Raw genomic sequence first — 20268 nt, forward strand, 5'->3', positions numbered from 1 at the left:
GTACAAGGCACTGGGAAAACGAAGAGAAAATGTATCTGTGTTTGAGATGCTCATGAGGTGGGGCCAGTATCCCAACCTGTGTTCTTGCCCTCCAGACACTGGAGGCTGAGCCCCTGAGAGCGCCACTGTTCATGCCCCCCCACTGCCTCCTCTCCTGTCAGTGCTGACAGCGTGCAGCCGTAGGGTAGCTACGGTGTTGGTTTGCAGACCTTCCTTCCTGGAGCCCCCACTGTGCCAGGAAGGCTGTGCCGACAGGGAAGGATGAGACGTAGTCCTGGCTCTGGAGTAGCCGCCGCTCTTCCCCTCCAGGTCTGTAGCCCTGCAGGACCCCGCACCACCCTCTGTGCAGCAGAGCCCCCACCCCCCGTCTTCCTTGGGCCTTAGGAGCCTGCCTTCCCCCGGCCTCTGCTCCCTCAGGGTGGGCACAGTCTGCCTCTCCCTGCCATCCTGGCAGTTGGCACGGGACTGAGCAGAAAGCACATGCCCAGGACCTGCCAGAAGGCGTGGCTCGGCCCCCAGAGCTTCCCGCGGGGCAGTGCTGGGCATGAGGTGCGAGCTACAGCACCGACAGTCCCGAGTGTGACCCAGTCCCTGTTTCACTGTCATGCCAACTCGGCCCTCCGTGGGGGGTTGTTTTGTAGATGTGGGACTGAAACGAGACAAGCTTGCACTTGCTCCCAATCACGCAGCTGCAAGTGGCGGAGCCAGACTTTGAATCCAGGTCTCTGATGCCCTGGTCCACCCAGGTCCTCCAGTCTTCTACGGGGCCAGCCAGTCGGGGAGAGGCAGGTGTTCTCCTGGAGGGACCGGCTGCAGGAGAAGCCGCACAGAGATGGCAGAGACACACAGTGCACACGGTCCCATGGGGCAGCCCACCCCCACCCAAGGTGCACAGAGCAGGGTTCTGGGCTTTCTGGAAGCTCAGAGAATATTTGGTGTGTTTGGCACCTCAAGCTGGTCTGGAGAGGGGTGGTGAGCTGGGCTGGGCAGGCTGCTTCCTTTGGGGCCCGTGGGGGTCGGCTCGTCAGTATAGGCTGATGGGCAGGGTGGGGTGAGGGAGAGGGCTTTCGGGCCAGGACGCAGGGCATGCCGGGCACTGGGGAAGCCAGCTGCAGCCCCAAGGCTTGGAGCACGGCGGAATCCATTTGGCTGAGCCCTGCCTTTTGTGAACACATACAGATTGGTTTCATTGAAAAGCCTGAGCACTGCCAGACCCTCGGAACCAGGGCCCATGGCTCTCCTGCCAAGATGGAGGGGAGAGGGAGACAGAATTTTATTGCTCTCTCAATGAAAAGCCAGGAATATTTGCATGGAATTGATTTCTGTCTTCTGAAAAAGGCTCAGCTCTTCCCGCAGCCTTGCTGTCCTGATACAGCCCCAGGTCTGAGGGGGTCTGGAGGCGACATGAATGAGTGATGTCCTGAGACCTCCCACCTCCCTGTCCCTGTGCTGTGACCAGGTTGTTCGTGTCACTGCTCTCACCCCAGCTGTGTCACACGAACAAGGTCATACCCAGTGGTGGCTGGGCAGGTGCCCTAGTTGTCTGGCTTCAAAGCCCTTCCTGCCTCTGAGTCTATTGCTCCCTGCCCAGTGCAGCCTCTGTGAAATGCCACCTGCCCTGGGAGGCACTGCATCTGGTCCGAGGCCCCTCGTCTGTGTGAGTGGTCAGATGCCATCCTGTAGGGCAGGAGGGCAGGGCCTCGTGTCCCAGCTGTGTGTGCCCTCACACCGGGGCAGGACCTGGTAGAGAACAGGTCTACCCATGTGTTACTCAGCTGAGCCTCCTGCCTGTCCGACTAGGGGGCAGGGCAGGAAGCAATGTTTCCGTCCTACAGCTGAAACAGCTGAGGTGCAGGCTGGTCAGGGGGCTTGCCCAGTGTGAAGAGGGGCTGAGGCCCAGAGATGCACAGTGACTTGACCTGGGTCACACAGTGTAAAACCCTGGTACCTGGTGCTCGGCCAGCCCTCCCCTCACCTCCTGCTCCCAATGCATTATTAAACTGGCCTTCTTTAGGAGACAGAACAGCATGTCTGTTTACCTCTTGACAGCAGAAAGAGAAAACAAGAAAATTAGACCAAACTAATCACCCAGACATCAAACAAGCTTGCTCTCAAATGTGTGCTCTGTAGATAGAAGGGTGTGATGCGCAGTGGTGCTGGCCCACCGAGGAGACACAAAAGGATGTGAACTATCTCCTGACGGGTGACAGTTCACAGGGCCTGATGGGTGCTTCCCGAGGGCAGGGGCATGAGGCAGATCTGCCCGGGATGGACAGGGTGTGTGTGCCCTCCTTGGACAGACTGTGGCTGCCTTGAGCTGCTCCCATTCACGGGGTGTGTGGGAACATGGACGGGAAGGCGTGAGCAGGAGAACCCACACTTAACACCTTTAAGCCTCCTTTCTTGATTGTAGCTTTTTGAGGGGTTTGGCTTCTCCCTTTGAGCCCCAACTGAAGGGAATTGCCACCTCTGAGAGAAGCCCCTACGCAGGTGTCTTTGGATGAGGTCCCTGTGACAAGGGCGCAGAGTCTGAAGAGCAGAGGTCTGACCGCAGATGGGGGTGGGAATCTGGATCTGGTCCCAGTCGACTTGTACGTGACCCATCACTCACCTTCGGCCTAATTCTGGGCGTTTTCAGGCCCCTTCTTTAAATGGGTACCCTGTGCACGGAGGGGCGGCCAGGCCTGAGCGTCAGAACCACGGACAGCACCCGGGGTTGGTGCTCTCAAAGGGGGAGGGTGGCCGGCCGCTGCGTCATCCTTCAGGGAGCCCTGTGCCCTCCACTGCTGGATGCAGACCTCAGGCCTAGGGAGCAGTGATTCGCCCTGCTCACCGCGCAGGGCACGGGAGGGCAGGCACCGTCACTCAGGAGGGCTCTGGGGGGCCTGCACGTCTCCCACGCCAGCCTCGCCAGCTGGGCACATCACAGATGTGGAGGCCACGGTCAGGCCGGCTCCCCTGCCCGCCATGAGTGTCCAGCGAGGCTGGGCCTCCCTCACACACATGCAGGGTCCCAGCCACACTGACACTTTGCTCTGCGACGCCCCTGGTCCTTAGCCATCGCGGCAGCAACAGCCAACGAGGGCTCATTCCTGATGCTGTCGACAGACCCATGAAAGATTCTGGAGGAAAAACAAAAGCAGAGGGGACGTCTGCGATCCCAGGATTGTTAAACTGTCCCAGATGCTTTCACAGGAGCCAGCCTTCCAGCGCGCTGACGAGGCCGGGAACTTTGATGGTTGTTCCTCTTCCTGCTGGCCCCGCCGCCCTGGTTGTCTGCCTGGAGGGGACCCTGACGTGGTGCATGAGCAGGGATGGTGTCACGGCACCCACTGCTTGAAACCTTAGCACCGCGATGGGCCTGCCTTGCTTCTCCTCTAAGAGCGGGAGGCTCATTATAGCACGATTTTTAGCTGATGAAGAGCTCCCTCAGGCCCCCCAAATTTGCATTTTCCCCTCAAAATGCTCTTGCCGCTGGCAGAAGAATGGATGTGATATTGGAGAGACACACGTGGCTGTAAGCGTGAGGTTACCATGTGGGTTTTATTAACTGGGCACAGCCGCCAGCCTTGGCACCCGCGGTCCCCATGTGGCAATGGCCACAGAGGCGCGCTGTCCACATGAAGGTGGGAGTGGAACCTCGGAGGCTGCGAGGACCGCACAGCAGGGTAGCGGTGGGATCGAGCGTCGCAGTCCCCCCATGGCCATCAGCTCAGGCTGTTCGCCTGCAGAAACAAATGGCCCGATGTCTCAGGTTGGTTTTGGCTTGTGTTGCATGTTGTTTGTAGTGAGTTGGAGGTGGCTCCTGTGCCTTGTTGGCTCTGGAACCTTGCCCGGCTTCTGGCAGAGACCAGAGTGGTGGTGGAAGCATCTCACGAGGGCTCTGAACGTGTCTGCTTGGAAGTAGTACGACACTTCTGCTCACTGCCTTGACCAAAGCTTCTCCCGAGCCAGTCCCGGTGCAGCTGAGCTGCCATGTGGTCCTGCAGGGAGGGGGGAGAGGCTCCCTGAGAAGGGCCGTGGGGGTCTCTGAACACTGTTGAACGTGGCCGCCAGCCCTGGCTCCCATCCTCCCCTCCTCTCCTGGCCTCTGCCCAGGCCCTGCCCTGCTTGGGGGTCTGGGAAATCGCCACCCTGCTCCTCCATTCCCTGGACTGGTTCCCCTCCTAGGAGCAGCTGGCTCCCAGGTCATGGAGGAGCCCCAGGCCCCCACCCCACACACTGACCTCAGTGCCCCTCCAGGTGTGGGCATTCGCGCTCTTGCCCACTGGGCCTGTCCTGCCCAGCTGCTCTGTCCGCCCGCGGGAGGAGACGGCCTGGCTCAGGGCCTCCGTGCACTGCCCCATCCTAGAGGCCCAGGGCTTCCTTCCCCTGGGGTTTGGAGAGCACACGGGGGCCCTGAGCCTCCCTGCAGCTCTCCCCTGGAGCCTGCTCCCAAACTTGTCCAGTTGGAGCTTCCACCTCTGGGTCAGGTGGGTCCTCGGGCTCTGGAGGAGCCCCTGCCTCCTGCCCTGCCTCCAGGCTCGGGGCTTAGCCGAGGCACTTGGCCCAGGGCTGGCGTCTGTGCTTGTCGAGGGGAGAGCTGCGTGTGCAGGGCCCTGTCTGGCGGCAGCTGCTCCTGGCACCCGGGCACAAATGCACGATTGTTGGAGGAGTGAAGGCTCGGCTGGGCGGATGGATGAGTGTGTGTGGTGGCCACTTTAGGCGGCAGGCTTTGTGACATCCTCGCTGCTCCTGTGCCCAGACACGCCAGGCGTGCTGGCACGCAGCAGGTGCTCCCACAAGTTGGCAGAAATGCTTGGGGAGAGGGGAGCGTTGTATTGAGAAACAGCCGGGCTCTGCCGCGTGCGGACGTCTTCTCACTTACTGAATCAGTGAGCCCCAGGGATAGCCCAGGCTCCCTGTAGGAGACAGCAAGGCTCCGCGTGGCTAAGCGGCCTTCCCAAAGTCACACTTGATGGGAACCCAGTCTGCTGGTCGCTGCTGAGGGCCAGGCTGCCTTCCTCCCCTGAGGACGAATGAAGAAGCCAGGACTGTGCCCAGAGTCGGTTGGGGGGAGGGGGGGAGGAGGGAAAGGGGTACGCCAGGCAGACAATGGGCGAAGCTTTGGAAGATGGCTCTTGACTCTTGCTCTGGAGACAGCGGGGGCTGGGACAGGGGACCCAGCAGCTGGAGCAGCCCAAGAGGTGGGACCTGATGGGCCGTGGAAAGGGCCGCTGGACCATCGGCAGGCAGTGTGAAGCTTTGGAGGGCCTCTGGTGGGAAGCCCGGCCCTGCCACGTGTGGGGTGCCGGTGTGAGCTGTGGGTGGGCAAGGCAGTCCTCTCAGTGCTGGCCAGCAGTGGACATCCCTCTGGGACCTTTACGGGACAGGGACTGGAAGCTGAGCGTGGGAGCAGGTGGTGTCGGGGTGTCAGAATCGTACGCAGTCACGCAGCATCATACGATGAAGGGAGCTGGGGGGTCCGTGTGTCGGGCGCTCAGAGCAGTAGGTTCAGGCCCCCTGCCCACACGGTAAAGTCCTGTCACTGTTAAAGGACATGCATCCATGGAGCCCTCGCTCATCTAAGTTGTCATTTTCATGATCTTTTTCCAGTATGTTCCTGACCCAAGGTTGTATATAACATATATTTATGACACAAAGTGTAACCATGTGATGAACTTCCATTAAGCGCCTCTTAACTTGACGCCCGAGATTCTCGCCGTGCACCTGTGTGGGGGCTCAGCCCATCCCCTCTGCATTCACCCCCAGGGAGCCTCTCCCCGAAATTTCATGTCTGTGCTTCCCTTGCTTTCATATAGTTTACAGCAGTTTTTGTATTATTGTATACAGACCCTGTTGGTAAAATGTGTTGATTGCTAAACAATATATTGTTTAGTTTGGCTTTTTTTAGCCCTACAAAATCAAGCTGCGGTATTTACATTCTCCCTCGACTTGCTGCTTCTCATTCCGCGTCCTTTCCAGGACTTACCCACATGCTCGGGCATAGCTGTGGTTCAGATTTCCCACTGGTGCATACAATTGCATAGCACGAACGTATCATAATTTATGTATCCTTTCTCTCAACGGGGACGGAGAGTGCTCCCAGCTTTTTGGAGCTGCTGACAACGCTGCCGTGAGCGCTGTCTGCCTCCGAGCAGGAGAAAGGGTCTCCCCGGCTCCACACTCAGGCCTGGAGTTCCCGAATGCTTCCATTGCATGCGATGAAACTGAACTGTTTTCCAAAGTGGTTGTCAGTCCTCCCGTCTCACCAGCGACGTGTGAGTGCTGCCCACCCAGCATGTGATACTGTCAGATTCCATCATTTTTGCCAATCTGGTGGGTGTCAAATAGTATCTAATTGTGGTCTTCATTTGCATTTCCCTGATTGCTAATGAGGGGGGAATTGTTCATATGTTTATATTTACTTCCTTTGCTGTGAAAAGTCTGTTCATGCCTTTTGCCCATTTTAGAATCAGATTGTTTGTGTCCTTCTAATGATTTGCAGGATGTACACACACACACACACACACACACACGCACGCACACATGAGCGTCGCATCTCAATGCTGACACTTTGTTAGTTTGCACGGGTTGCAAACATGGTGTCTGTCTGGCTGCTGCTTTCCCTCTCACCTCCCCCAGGGGTCTCTGGCTTTGTGCCAGCTCTGAGCTCCTCACTTCCTAAGTCGGAAGGAGCCATGTCTCTGGTGTCTGACTAAGGACCCCAGGACTGCCTTTCTGCAGAGCACAATCGTGCCTGCACCGTGTGGGAAGCTCCCCCCGCCCCCGCCCTCCCGTCCAGCTGTCCTGCTGGCTGGTCCCACGTCAGGTCCCACGCAACCTGCTTTGCCTGGTCCCTGCCAAGCCTGGGGTCAGTCCCTGCAGCACTGTTCACCGCCTCGGTCACTCCCCTTTGTGCTAAGGGACGCCGTCTGGTAGGTAGGCTCATTGCCTGTGTTTCCTGGAGCGACTTGGCTCTTCCAGGCCCGGCCCATGGGTGTTAGAACCACCGTGTCAGGTTCTGTAAACAACCCCGTTAGCATTGCTGTCGGAATCTCATCGCCTGTGGACCAGTTTGGTGTGAGCTGGTATCTTCGTGGTATTGGGTCTTCCCATCTGCGATCATAGTACATCCCCACTGTGTTTACGTCTCCTTCGGGTTTGTAAATACGTTTAAACAATGATTTTCTCCATATATATCTTTCATATATTTTTAAAGGTTTGTTCCTAAACAGAGATTTTTTTTGTTTGTCTCTGTAAAGAGCACATATAGCAGCATGTTGCTGATACATGGAAATGTGTGTGATTTTTGTAAATTGAGCGTTTCGTCAGCCAAATGTTAATGTCTCATTTCTGATACTTTGCCGGAGAATTCTTACGGGTTCTGTTGAAGACGATCCCCTTATTACCAGTAATAACAGTTTCATTTCTCCCCTCTCTATATGATGCCTTTATTTCTCTTTCTTGATTACGGAGTGGGCAGGGAGCCCAGGGCCAGCGCAGGCTTTGGTGTGAGGACGGACAGCCCTGGTTTGACGCCTCATTTTAAAAGGAAACCTCCCAACATCACCCCATGAAGAATACCGATTTTAGAGTTATGGGAGATGCTCTCTGTTAGAGTAAGGACGTTTGCTCAGGGTCTGCTAAGAGCTTTGTGTTTTTTGTTAATCTAGATGGGTGTTCAGTTTCATAACTATTTTTTGTATCTGTTGAGATGATTATTTAGTTTTTCCCCTTTAATCCATTAGTGTGCTGAATGCTATGTACAGATCTTCTAACGGTAAAACCATTTGAGTCTCTGGGATAAACTCAGCATGGCCCGAGTAAGTAATAATAATAACAACAACAATAATAATTACAGCAGCGATTCACCCTCACTGAAAGTCTGGTTGAGTCACATTTGCTTTAGGATTTCTGCATCTCTCTGCACTTCCTCCACGTCGCCTTACTTTTCCTGATCTTGTCTGACTCGGAGATCGAGTTCCTGTCAGCCGCCTAGGCTGCCTTAGGGATTGTTACCCCTTTGTCTGTTCTCTGTGGCGTCCTTGTGAGAGCACAGGGGGGGCCATTCAGCGGCTCCTGGCGGTGCAGGAATTGCTGGCTGGTGGTGACGGGTGGTGGCCGAGGGCGGGAGCCGGGGAGCCTGTGCAGTTCATGCTGCCTGGAGGGGGCAGGGAAGCAGGCTGGAGTCCTGATGCCCAGAAGGCACAAAGGGGGCTCCTTCACCCTGAGAAGGCTGGCAGGGGGGTGCTAGTGCCACGAACGAGATAATCACATCGTGAGATAGAATGGACGGGATGGGACGGGCACCCCACCACCTTACGGAAGACACGTGGAGACCCAGGCAGATGGCTGAGGAGAGGAGAGAGGGGCCCAAGTAAACGTGATTGTCTCAAATAGACCTGCCCTCTGCCTCAGTCTGACACTTGCCCTGAGGAAGACATCCACACAGCGGAGACAGCAGCGGGTCCAGAAGGCAGCCTTGTCCCCCATGCACCACGGGACACAAGTGTCTGCTGAGGATCAGAAAAACGGGCCCCATCCAGTAGGCAGTTTTCTCCTCCTGCTCCCGCCCGGGTCGGCAGGTGGGGTCCCTGAGACCCCACTGCTGGAGGCGCAATACCCTTTCCCTGGTTTGGGGAAGTTTAATAGGAATGAGTGTGTGTTTACTGCCCGAAGTCACCAGGGACCACAGGTGTCACCTCCTGATTCCAGGAGACCCTATTGTGAGCATGTTTTGTGGCTGAGGAAGCTGAGGCTGAGGGCCCAGGTCACCCAGCTAGTGTTCAGTGGAGAGCAGGGACCTACATGCTCTCTGGGGACGGCCTGTTTGCCAGGCCACTCACATGGAGCAGCTCAGGTCACGCCTGTGGGTTCCTTATGTGCTGACTCACCACGCCCATCAGAAGTCGTGGTTTTGGTGGGGAGGTGAGAGAAGCTCACCTGTCCTGATCAGATTTGGGGTGGGGAGGCCCCGAGGGCGGGCACCCCTGAGCCGGTGGGCCCTGCATTGAACCCCACTGGCCGGCACAGGGACCTCCATTCACGGTGTAGCAGCTGCCAAAGCCAGGAGCTCTCGGCAGCCCTCGTGCCCCATCCAGCCTCCTTGGGGGGGGTGTCCCAGCCCCTTTCCTCAGGACAGAGTCCCTAAGTCAGCTCATAATTCTGGAAACTTCCCCCAGCAGAACGCGCCAGCTTTGGTACTTACAGCTTTTGTAATCCACTTGGAAAACATGGCATTTCTGATGCGAACACTTAGGAAACAATGCATTCCACACCCATCTATCCAAATGGCTCTGATTTTGAATAATTCTTTTGAAATGGAGTCTAAATATATACAAATAGATGTTTCTGAAATGTCATGTATTCTGAATACATTTGCATGGGAAGCATCTTCTGAGGAAGGAGTGGGGATCGGACAGCTTCTGAGGGGCAGGCGAGGGTCCCTGTGGGTCAGAAGGAAAGGGGCTGGGGGCAGAGGGACTGAGCATAGGGGCCCAAGACAGCAGACAAGGAGGCCGTGGCCCCGGGGACAGTGAGTCCAGCGCCCACCTGCCTGCCCAGGGCCCCTCCCTGGGAGCCCCTGGGGGAGTCAGTGCCTTTCTCTGGGCTGCATCCTCTCGGGGACCTTGGGGACCTCGGGGACCAGCACCCAAGGCTGGGTGCCGGCCAGGGCCCCTGCTGATGGTGGGGGGAGCCTTGCTCCCACCCATACCTGATGCCCAATGCCCCTCGCCCCCTCTCACGCCACCCTCCCTCCCTTCTCTCTGCTCCCTCTTCTCCAACCTGCTCCAGGAGCCCCTGCTGCTGCGGGAGGTAGGACTCCAGCCCTCCTTTCCTTTTTTTCGTTTGTTAGTTTCTGTCCTTTGTGATGACGATACTCCCCACCTGGCTGGGAGGCCTGTGGAGACAGAGTCCCAGAGAGCACTTTACAGGCTCTCAGCCTCACCGGGGAAGGTGCTGGCTCAGGTGGTGGATGGCCATCAGCTGCTACCGATTAGCCATCGGCCACTGATATAACTGCCGCGGCTTCGTTGGGGGTTGGTTGGCAGGCAGAAAAGCACACGGGCGATTGCGCGTCTGTGGGGCCTGCTTCCTGTGTCTCCGGCCCGCGCCAGCGAGACTATAGTGGCGTGCACCCCGCCATCCATGGCTCAGTGGGTGTTCCTTTTGGCCTCGCCATGTCCTGCGTTCTTATGCGGGGAGCTGAGTCCCTGCACGACAGGGCCCCAGGCCGCAGCTTATATTTTAAGCTGGGGCATAAAAACGCTGGTTGGAAGGTGTGTTCTTGTCTTTGGAGAAAACTCTGGGCTCCAGCAGGGCCCGCACCTCTCACTGCTGCGATGCTGACCCTACCCCACCCCAGGCCCTCTGAATTCCTTGGAGGAAAGCCAGGTCCCGGGGGCAGGGGAGGGGGAGTGCCTGCGGCCTCACACTTTACATGACTCCCTCCCCCTGCCCCTGCCTGTAGGCCCTGTCTGGGTCTGTGTGGAGTGAGGCCCTTGCTTTTCAAAGGTGGTGGCCCTCTGCCCGCCTGGGGGTCACTCCCTTTGCTCTGCTCAGCCCTCCTGCCACCATTTTGCTTGCTGCTCCCTCATGTTAGGGGATGGGGGGGCCAGGCGGAGGGCCCAGCGTCCATCCTCCTTCCCTGGACACGGAGCCCCTGGAGGCCTGAGGACGGTGTCCACAGCCACTTTCCCTGGACCCCATGGTTGGGAAGTTCTGTGCAGAGGGAAGCAGGGGGCTGGCGGACCCGCATGCAGGGGCAGCATCTGGGAAGGCGTCCTGGAACTGGGTTTTGTGGAGCGAGCGGGAGTTTTCCAAGTGAAGTGCATGGAAGGCTGAGGCCTGGCAGGGCTGGGACGGGCTGAGCAAGCCCAGGAAGAAAGTTCAGGGGCTCAGAAGGTGGAGCTCTTCCCCAGCCTATGAATTAATTCAACAGTGACTGCACCGGGATGCTTCTGACCCCGAAAAGCTGACACTAATTGGGCCCCAATCAAGAGCGTAATTCAGGTTAATTGGCTCCCCACTGGCAGCCCCCACCAACCTCCTTCAATGAGGGGCTGTCATTTCTGAGTAATTAGTCACAGCCAGGGGCACCCAGGGCATGGGGAGCCAGAGGGCAGGTGGGAGAACTCCCTCCTGGGTGTAGAGCCAGGGCTGAGCTACCCCTACTGGGCTCCACCCTGCCCTGTCCCGTCGAACTCTCTCCCTCCCATCTGATCTCTGGGCAGCTTTGTTCCCAAAACGACTACTGAGGGGCTGTGGGTGCGCTGTACTTTCTAAGCCTCAGTATTTGCATCTCTGAAATGGGCCTGTTTGAGCCCCTTGCAGGGCTGTGCTGGGGGTCATGGTCAGTACTAGGGCCCAGCGCCATCCCTAGGAGGACCAAGACCAGCAGCCATCAGCGCAGGGCAGCTCTGTGTCTTGGAGCCTCTGCTGGAAGTGCAGTCCCCAGGGACCTTCGTGACAGCCTTGTGGGAACGGGACCCAGGTAGAGGGCTCCGCTGTCCACCCAGCTTTGCTTCCAGAGAGTGACCCACTGCTGCCTGGACACGTCCAGTGCCAGAGTTCACCTCTTCCAGAGGCATCACCACTCCCCAGGGTCGGCAGAGGAGATGGACATAGGCAGGTCTGTCAGCTCGGGCTGCCGTGACAGACACCGCAGAAGGTGCGGCTGAACCTCGGACACTGAAGGTCTCAGGCTCTGGAGGCTGGACAGGACGGTGGGCTCCTTTAGAGGCCGTGCGGGAGAATCTGCTCCAGGCCCCTGTCCTTGGCCTGGAGACGTCCCCACGTTCCTACGGCGTCCGCCCTGTGGACCTGTGCCCAAACTTCCCCTGCTCCTAAGGGCGCCAGGCAGATTGGCTCAGGGCCCATCCACACGACCGCCCTTTCACTGGATCACCTCTGTGAAGGCCCCTCTTCAAACACGGCCGGTTCTGAGGTCCTGGGGGTTAGGACTCCAATGTATGAACTTGGGGGCACAATTCAACCCTAACACCGATCTCCCAGGTTAGTACCGTGGCGTCCCCCATGGCACTCTGTCCCTCTGACCCCTGGGGCAGGATGTGAGGGCTCCATGTGGATGGGGGCTGTCTGAGACCCAGAGCACCCTTCCCTCCTTTCTTCCAGTAGCCTGCCCCATCCTGCGTCCTTCTGCCTTTAGAAATGGCCCCGTTCCCTGAGCACAGGCTCTGCCAGCTCCGAGCACCTCACGTGTCCTCTGCAGGCCCCTCCCTCGTCAGACGCAGTGACATTTAACAGGAAAACTGATCATGCCTCTTTAAGGAAGTCTTCTCCATGCTTTTCCCAGAAGGTCACCAGTGCGGTCAGTACATTTTCATCGGGGAGGTGGAAAGGTCAGCCCATCAATCGGGCTGTGTCCAGGGATGGCTGCCTGCTCCCAGGGCTCAGGAAGGGGGCTCCCGTCTCACGGGGAGCGAGGTGTGGCCTCAGCCCCCGCAGCCCCACCTGAGTGCCCTGGGCCCCTCCCCATGCCCTGTCTCCTGCTGCTGGGGGCTGAACTGAGAGCGTCTGCAGCTCTGACTCTGCGGCCCCCAGCAGGAGCTCCTTCCCTGTGGGGGACGCTGCAGGTGCTGGGGGCTAGAGCAGAGGTGGCTGGCAGGGGGGCTCTGCCTTGTGCCAGGAGGGGCGCTGGCAGGGCTGGGGCTGCAAGCCTCTCATCAAAGGCCTGTCTCCACCTCCACCATCTGTCCCAACCCAGCATCTGGCCGCCCGGGGCCCTGCCTGTCATGCCTGCCCGCCTCTTCTCCTTGAAGTGGCTGGAAAGGCCCAGTGCGGGTTCTCTGGTGTGGCAGAGCGGGGGCTGCAAGGGGCTGGCAGGGGGAGGCTGAGTATCGACGTGAAGGGTCCTGAGAAGTCACTTACTGGCCCCCTTCCTGTCCACGTCACCTGTCCTGCTTCTCTTGGGCTCACTCTCCACCCCAGTCTGGCTGCCAGCTTCTCCTCTTCTGTTCAGCACCAGGGTGGGGATGGATCACACCCCGGCAGGCACTCTTGCCACCAGCCAGTGTGATGCCTACGTCAGGGTCCCAGGAAGGCTGGGCAGGCGTGGGCACAACCCTGGTAGATGGTGCGAGCAAGGCCAGTGCAAGGTCCTGGGCTCTGTGTGGGCCATACGATGGGAGAGCCAGGACTGAGATTCTAGTGCGGCCACCGGGAGCGTGGCAGCCAGTGACATGTCCAGGTCACGCGGTCGGGCTGTGATGTAGGACAGGATTTGAAGATAGACCTGCCCGACCCCAGCTGCTGTTTCTTACAGCCTGTCTCCTCCCTCGGGCATACAGATGCATGTAGAAGGCTCGTCTGGGCTCAGTTTGCATCAGTCTTGTTTAGGGGACTGGCTGTGTGAGGAGCTCTGAGGACACCTCAAGGCATTCCCACCCTGTGGCGTCGGCTCTTCCGAGAGGCGTGTGGAGTGGTTGAGAGCAAGCTTTGCTGATGGTTTTGAATCCTGGCTCTATAGTTCACGAGCTGGCTCTGGGCAGGTCACTTCACCTCTGAGCCCTCATCTGCAGACAGGACCCACCTCTCAGGGCCGGGAACCAGGGTAGCGTGTGTGAATCCACCCAGCCTGGTGTTCGGCTGCTAGCCATGCTGGGGGAAGGGCGGCTGTCCTGCTGATGGGAACAGTGTTGGTGGGTGTGCACCAAGGACACACACCTGACCACAGCCCCAGCACGAGGACTGCGGGTGCTGTCCCGGGTCCTGAACTGCTCCTGGGCTCACAGCCCCCTTTCCTGTGGCCTGACCCCTGCATGCCACAGCCCGCACTGGCAGAGCCAAATGCCCCCCGGGGTGGGAGGCTGGGGGGCTGAGACACAACAGCCTCTCTCTCTGGCTCCAGAGTCGCAAGATCAAGTGCTACTTTCTGTCGGCTGGAGTCACTGTCTTGCTGGTCATCATCCTTATCATCGCCACCTCTGTCCGAAAGTGATGCCCCAGGCGGTAAGTGTCCAGCCTGCCCCCGTGCCCCCCAGCCCTCCACCATCCACGCACCAGTTTTTCCACCCATCCTTGATTTATTATCCATCCACCCACTCATCTATCCTCCACCCCTCATCCATCCATCCATCCATCCATCCATCCACCATCCATCCATCCATCCATCCATCCATCCATCCACCATCCATCCATCCACCATCCATCCATCCATCCATCCATCCATCCATCCACCATCCATCCATCCATCCATCCACCATCCATCCACCATCCACCATCCATCCATCCATCCACCATCCATCCATCCATCCATCCATCCACCATCCATCCATCCATCCATCCACCATCCATCCACCCATCCATCCATCCATCCATCCACCATCCATCCATCCATCCACCATCCACCATCCATCCATCCATCCATCCATCCATCCATCCATCCATCCACCATCCATCCATCCATCCACCATCCATCCATCCATCCATCCATCCATCCACCATCCATCCATCCACCATCCATCCACCCATCCATCCATCCATCCATCCATTCACCATCCATCCATCCATCCATCCACCATCCATCCATCCACCATCCATCCATCCATCCATCCATCCATCCACCATCCATCCATCCACCATCCATCCATCCATCCATCCATCCACCATCCATCCATCCACCATCCATCCATCCATCCATCCATCCATCCATCCACCCACCATCCACCATCCATCCATCCACCATCCATCCATCCATCCATCCATCCATCCATCCACCATCCATCCATCCATCCATCCACCATCCATCCACCCATCCATCCATCCATCTATCCATCCATCCATCCATCCATCCATCCATCCATCCACCATCCATCCATCCATCCATCCATCCACCATCCATCCATCCATCCATCCATCCACCATCCATCCATCCATTCATCTAGCATCCATCCATTATCCATCATCCATTATCCATCCATCTATCTACTTATCCATCCATCACCATCCTCCTCTGCGTCAGGCCTGGGTGAACATGGCAGGTGGGGGCCCTCCTTTCCTGGAACTCACTGCCCAGGGGCCAGGCCAACCTGAAACTGCTTTTATGTCAGCACTGACTTCCAGCAAGTCGTGACTGGCCATTCCCCTGGACAGTCAGTGAGCAGAGCAAGCTGGGCTGTGTGGTGGGAGCCCAGGGGAGAGATTGAGGTCCCTGGTGGGGAGAAGTAGTCAGGAAGCCACACTGACTGGGGACAGGGAAGAGGTGTGCTGTGTGTCCAGGGTCAGGGCTCAGCGTGTGACCAGGATCTAGACTGGGTCTGTGTCAGGGTTGGGCATCCTCAGCCCTGCCGGGCATCTGGGCAGCACCCAGGCAAAGGCATGGTGACACCGTGGGAGGAACACTGAGGCAAGAGCCCACCGTGATGGATCGTGCAGTCCACGTTCAGAAGAGGGGCCGGTGGTGGGCTGAGACCCGGAGCCTTCCTGGTGGCGCTCGTCAGGAGCAGTGTGTCCTCCCAACAGGCCCGCATGCACTCCCCCCATGGCTGAGCAGATGATCACAGGAGGCGGGTCAGGCTGGCCAGTGGGAATGGTGCTCTGCCAGGAAAAAGGTGGAAAAATAAAAGCAGGAAAATGCTGGCGGCCAGCACAAAAGACAGCATGTGTGTGAGAAGCGTGGGAGGAGCCAGTGGGCGTGGTGGAGTTTGCCCGCTGGCATGGGTGAGGGGGCGCTGGCATGGGTGAGGGGGCGCTGGCATGGGTGAGGGGGCGCTGGCATGGGTGAGGGGGTGCTGGCATGGGTGAGGGGGCGCTGGCATGGGTGAGGGGGTGCTGGCATGGGTGAGGGGGCGCTGGCATGGGTGAGGGGGTGCTGGCATGGGTGAGGGGGCGCTGGCATGGGTGAGGGGGTGCCGGCTTGGGTGAGGGGGTGCCGGCATGGGTGAGGGGGTGCTGGCATGGGTGAGGGGGCGCTGGCATGGGTGAGGGGGTGCCGGCTTGGGTGAGGGGGCGCCGGCATGGGTGAGGGGGCGCCGGCATGGGTGAGGGGGTGCTGGCACGGCTGAGGGGGTGCTGGCATGGGTGAGGGGGTGCTGAATCTCACTGGTCCCAGCCTGGGAACAGCTCGGCAGGGCGGAGGGCTGTGGGACCACAGTTGGTGCCCACAGCTGCCCGGGGGCTGCACCGGCAGGCAGGGCTGGACCTGGTGAGGCAGCTCCGAGTCTGATGACCGGGGCCAGATCCCCGCTCACGGCTTTCTAAGCACGTGGTGTTGGGCAGGTCCTGCCTGGAGCCCTGCGTCCTCCTCGGTGGGCCCGGGACCTGAGGTGTGGACGGGTGTTTAGGAGGCCATGGTGACCTCGTACACAGTTGATGCACGATAAGTGTTTGCTCCTGCCCGCCCCGGCCTCAGCCTTCTCTGTGCTGCTGACCCTGCCTCATCTCCCGTCCCCATCATGCACCCCCAGAAGCAGGGGGTTGCATTTCCCTGCTGACCCCTAATACCCGGGCCCATGTGACGTCCAGACCGAGGCTTCCAGGCCTCTGTCCCATCGGTGGGGGGACACGTGAAGCCTGACGGCCCATTCTGTTCCTGCTCCTAGAGGGGTGGCCCTGGTACCTCTGTGTCCTGGGGCGGCCCTGGCCCTTGACACCCCATCTCCCTCTGTTCCTCAGCCGGCATTAGCTTCAGATTTGGTGCCTGTGACTCCTGGCTCTGGGCCAGCGCCCGTCACTGTCCTTGCATTGTGACAGCCGCTGCAAACACACAGCAGCCTGTGGGCTGTATCAGGGCACCGGCCCCCAGGGACTGGGACGGGGGAAGCCCAGGGTGGGCAGCTGCACCTGATGGATGGCAGCTAAGGCTCCCCCAGGGCGAGCAGAAGGGCAGAGCCAAGCTGGCCCCCCAAGCCCACCTTGATGTTGGGGCCGGGCTCAGGGCCAGCCCTCCTAGTCTTGCAGCCCTTACTTACCAGGCGGAGGAGGGCTGGCCTACCTGCCCCAGAACCTTTGCTGCCCCCAGGAAATAGACAGCACGTGGATGAGGGAAGGAGCTTTGGGGATGAACCGGGGGTTGCGAATCCCCAGGAGCAGAGCGTGAGGATACGCTGTCCAAGTGACAAGTGTAGGGAAAGACCTCATCTGTGTGGTGGGCGGCCCTGGGCTTAAGTCCCCCCCCGCCCCCCGCCGTTTCCGCCTGGGTGATGGGAGGAGTCCCTGAACTCCATGGACTTTGGCACTGACCTGTAATGCGGGGGGCGGGGGGGCGGGTCACAGCCCACACGGGGACCACTGTCCTCTGCCTCCTTCTCCAGGCGTGGGCTCCAGACAATGCAGAGGGGGTGGGGCCCTGCCTTTGGGGACCCCTTTAGATGCAGGGACTTGCCCCTCCACCCCCCAAGGGAGGACACGGCACAGGGCGTCCTCAGCCAGGCCTGGCAGAGAAAAGAGGGTTTTGCTGCAGAAAGAGAGACTTCAGTGAGACCTGGAGGAACCCCCGGGGCAAAGTCTGCCAATCAAGCATCTGAGAATTGGGGTGCACTCAGCAAAGGCCCCCGATGTCTCCTGCTCAAAGCAAGCAGTTTTGCTTCTGGGCGCTTCTCAGTAATTGCAATAATAAATTGAATAATTAAGCTAAATCCATAGAAGAGAATTAAATATTAATTTCTAATAAGCTGTTCAGTGTCACTAGTGACACCAACAGAATGTGTGTGCACTGGGTGCTGCCCTGCCCGGCCCCCAGGACCCTCCCTCCCAGGGCAGGACTGACCCACAGGCAGCCTCGGTCCAGGAGGACAACGGCCAGTGGCCCATGAGGCTGGCGTCAGGCCCGTCAACAGGAGGAGGGTGTCTCCAAGGTCTGGGCTTGGCCGTCCCTGGCAGCTGACTTTCCTCATTATCAAGGGAGGGCGGCCAGCGCCATTTGGCAGAGCGGTAAATAGATGAGAAAAGAACACACTGAGGGGCATTGACAACGACGTGACGGCTGGCGACGTCCCCCTCAGGACCCAGGCTCTGAGTGGCACCTGGGCCCCAAGAGGGCCCCTCGGCCATCACTGTGCAGCCCGGCCCATCCAAAGGCAGTGCTGCAGGTGGACGCTGAGTGTGAGCTGGGCTCGCTGCCACTCCTGGACGCTCCCTGGGCTGGGCGGGCAGCTCCTAGTTTAATCCGTTACCGCACTGACTGCCCAGAGCCATTCACTGGGCAGCTTCTTCATGAGTGTTCGTTGCCCGTCCCCCTGCTGGCTTCATCCAGCTGGAAGGGGCTGCACTCCCCTTGGGGTCATCACGCTGGTCATGGCCCTGCAGCCCTGGCACGGCAGAGGGGCTTGTGGGGCGGCCAGGGAGCCAGTCACTGTACCAGGGCGACCTCCCCTGCCAGGTGGTGCCCAGGTGTGCCAGGTGAAGGTCCTGCTTTCTTGGGGCTTCTGCAGGGACCTGGCAGTGGCCACCATGGAGGGATCACCACAGGCCCCTGCCCGCATGGCAGCCCAGGGCCCCGTCAAGGCCTCCACTGCAGTAACCGAGGGCTCCCCCTGTGTTCTCCAGCTGGGCCCCGGGACGCGGGCAGCAGAGGGGAACAGGATATGCAGAGTGCAGCTCTGCTGTAGGTGAATGGCCACAGTCAGGGCAGAGCCTGTGCCACATGGGCAGTGCCGGACGGACTCTGTCTGCGCTCATGGATTGGGGCGAGGGGAAGGGGGTCCAGGGTGACCTGAGGCTCAGGAGGGGAGAGCATGTCTGCTTTGACTCAGTCCGTCTGAGCCCGGAGGCCCCGCAGCCCTCCCTGATCCACGCCCAGGGCAGGGCAGCTTGGGCAAGGGGCACTGGGAGGGGGCCGACAGGCCATAGTCCCACCCAGCCGCCAGGTGTCCCGTCTTCCCCCCAAGCGAGTGTCTATGTCGTCTTCCTCCCCGAGCATCTGTGTCATCGGTCAGGCTGTCCCCAGTCTGAGGCTTCCAGACCCTCACCTCCCCGCCTCCAGCCCCGAGGGGTCCTGCAGAGACCGGTGGGGCTGGCATTTCAGAGAATCCTGGAAAGGACACACTTAACCCCAGGGCTGGACATGTACTTGAACCCGGGCTGGCAGCAGCAGGGTGGGGGGTGGGGGGCAGGGAGGAGCCTATGTCCAGCTTGGCCGAGCAGAAGCCCACCCTGCGTCTCGCACAGTGCACCTGGGGGGTGGCCTCCTGGCACCACCGCTCTGGGTACCCTGAGAGCCTCCGGGCCCCCCTCCCCGCCTTGCTGCAGCCCTGGTGTAATCGGCAGGGGCGGCCCAATTCCCAGGATCTGAGCATTGTCATGAGTCCTTTGGGGTCCTGCTCTCCTATCTCTGCTCCTGTGAGAAGGCCCATCTGGCCTCATGGCCCCAGGGACGCAACAGCCCCGTCTCCAGCCACCTTTGCCCGCAGCCAGGCAGCAGGCATCACGTCCTCACTGAATCTTTTAGGGGCCTTCAGTCTTTTCTTTTGTAAGCACATTTGTTGTTTGTGCAAAACTCATGCATGCTCACTGTAAACAGATGTGCACACCAGGGGAAAGTACAGAGAAAACAACAGAGCCCTGCCTATCCACTGTCGCATGACACAGGGCCACCTGCAGAGCAGGTGGGGTGGGCAGCCCTGAGCCGCAAGCTGCCTTGGAGTCCCTGGCAGTGAAAGACGGGGGCGGGGCAGGGAGGGATGCGGAGGACCCAAGGGCAGCTCCCAGGTGAGGTGAGCAGGGCGGTGCCCCCACCAGCAGCAGGAGAGAGTGGGGTGGCGAGGCAGGGGTTTCAGGGTGGCAGCAAGGCCAGGGAGGAGCTGGGCCAGGGCCAGGAGTGTCCACGCTAGCACCTGTGGCCATGGGCGGCCACTCCCTTTGTAGGGCCTCTGTTTCCTCATCTGTGAAATGGACACTGGTCGTCCGGGCCTACATCCTGGGACAGATCCAAAGTTGGCTGTGGAAAGGGCAGCAAGGACAGGCTGCTGGCTCACTGCCCGGCCCCCAGCCCCAGCTGAGCAGGACGGCCACTCTGACAGCGCTGCTTCCTGGGAAAGCTGTGGGTGCCCCATGGACGGCGGCATGTTGGAAAGGGCCAGGCCCGGGCGCCAGCACCAGCCTCTCACCCACCCCGCTGGACCCCGGCCTCCCACACCAGTCACCTGAGCTTCCACTTTCTCTGCCCGGAGATGATGGAGCCCATTGTTTTGCAGGTTGATGCTGTCACCTGGCCTGCATGGACCCAGGAGAGCTTCGCACCTGCCTGCCCCCCACCTGGGCGCTGACCCGCCAGCTGTGCAGCCGCCCCTGGCTGAACACACCCTAATAAACTGCTATGCTTTGCCA

The 20268-nt window shown here is 59.5% G+C and overlaps 1 protein-coding gene across 2 annotated transcripts in view; it reads left to right on the forward strand.

The window, feature by feature from the left end:
* The window catches only part of TSNARE1 (t-SNARE domain containing 1), a 99013-nt gene extending 78745 nt beyond the window's left edge, over positions 1 to 20268 (forward strand). For both annotated transcript variants that reach the window (XM_074316997.2, XM_088798924.1), the window contains 2 exons: positions 13853 to 13953; positions 20136 to 20268. In XM_074316997.2, the coding sequence (XP_074173098.2) occupies positions 13853 to 13942 (90 nt within the window). In that variant the 3' untranslated portion in view covers positions 13943 to 13953; positions 20136 to 20268. The remainder of the gene's footprint in view (positions 1 to 13852; positions 13954 to 20135) is intronic.

Source organism: Rhinolophus sinicus, chromosome 6 (genome assembly GCF_057876585.1).
Source record: "Rhinolophus sinicus isolate RSI-liver-muscle chromosome 6, RSI-T2T, whole genome shotgun sequence".
In the NCBI taxonomy this organism is placed as follows: Eukaryota; Metazoa; Chordata; class Mammalia; order Chiroptera; family Rhinolophidae; genus Rhinolophus; species Rhinolophus sinicus.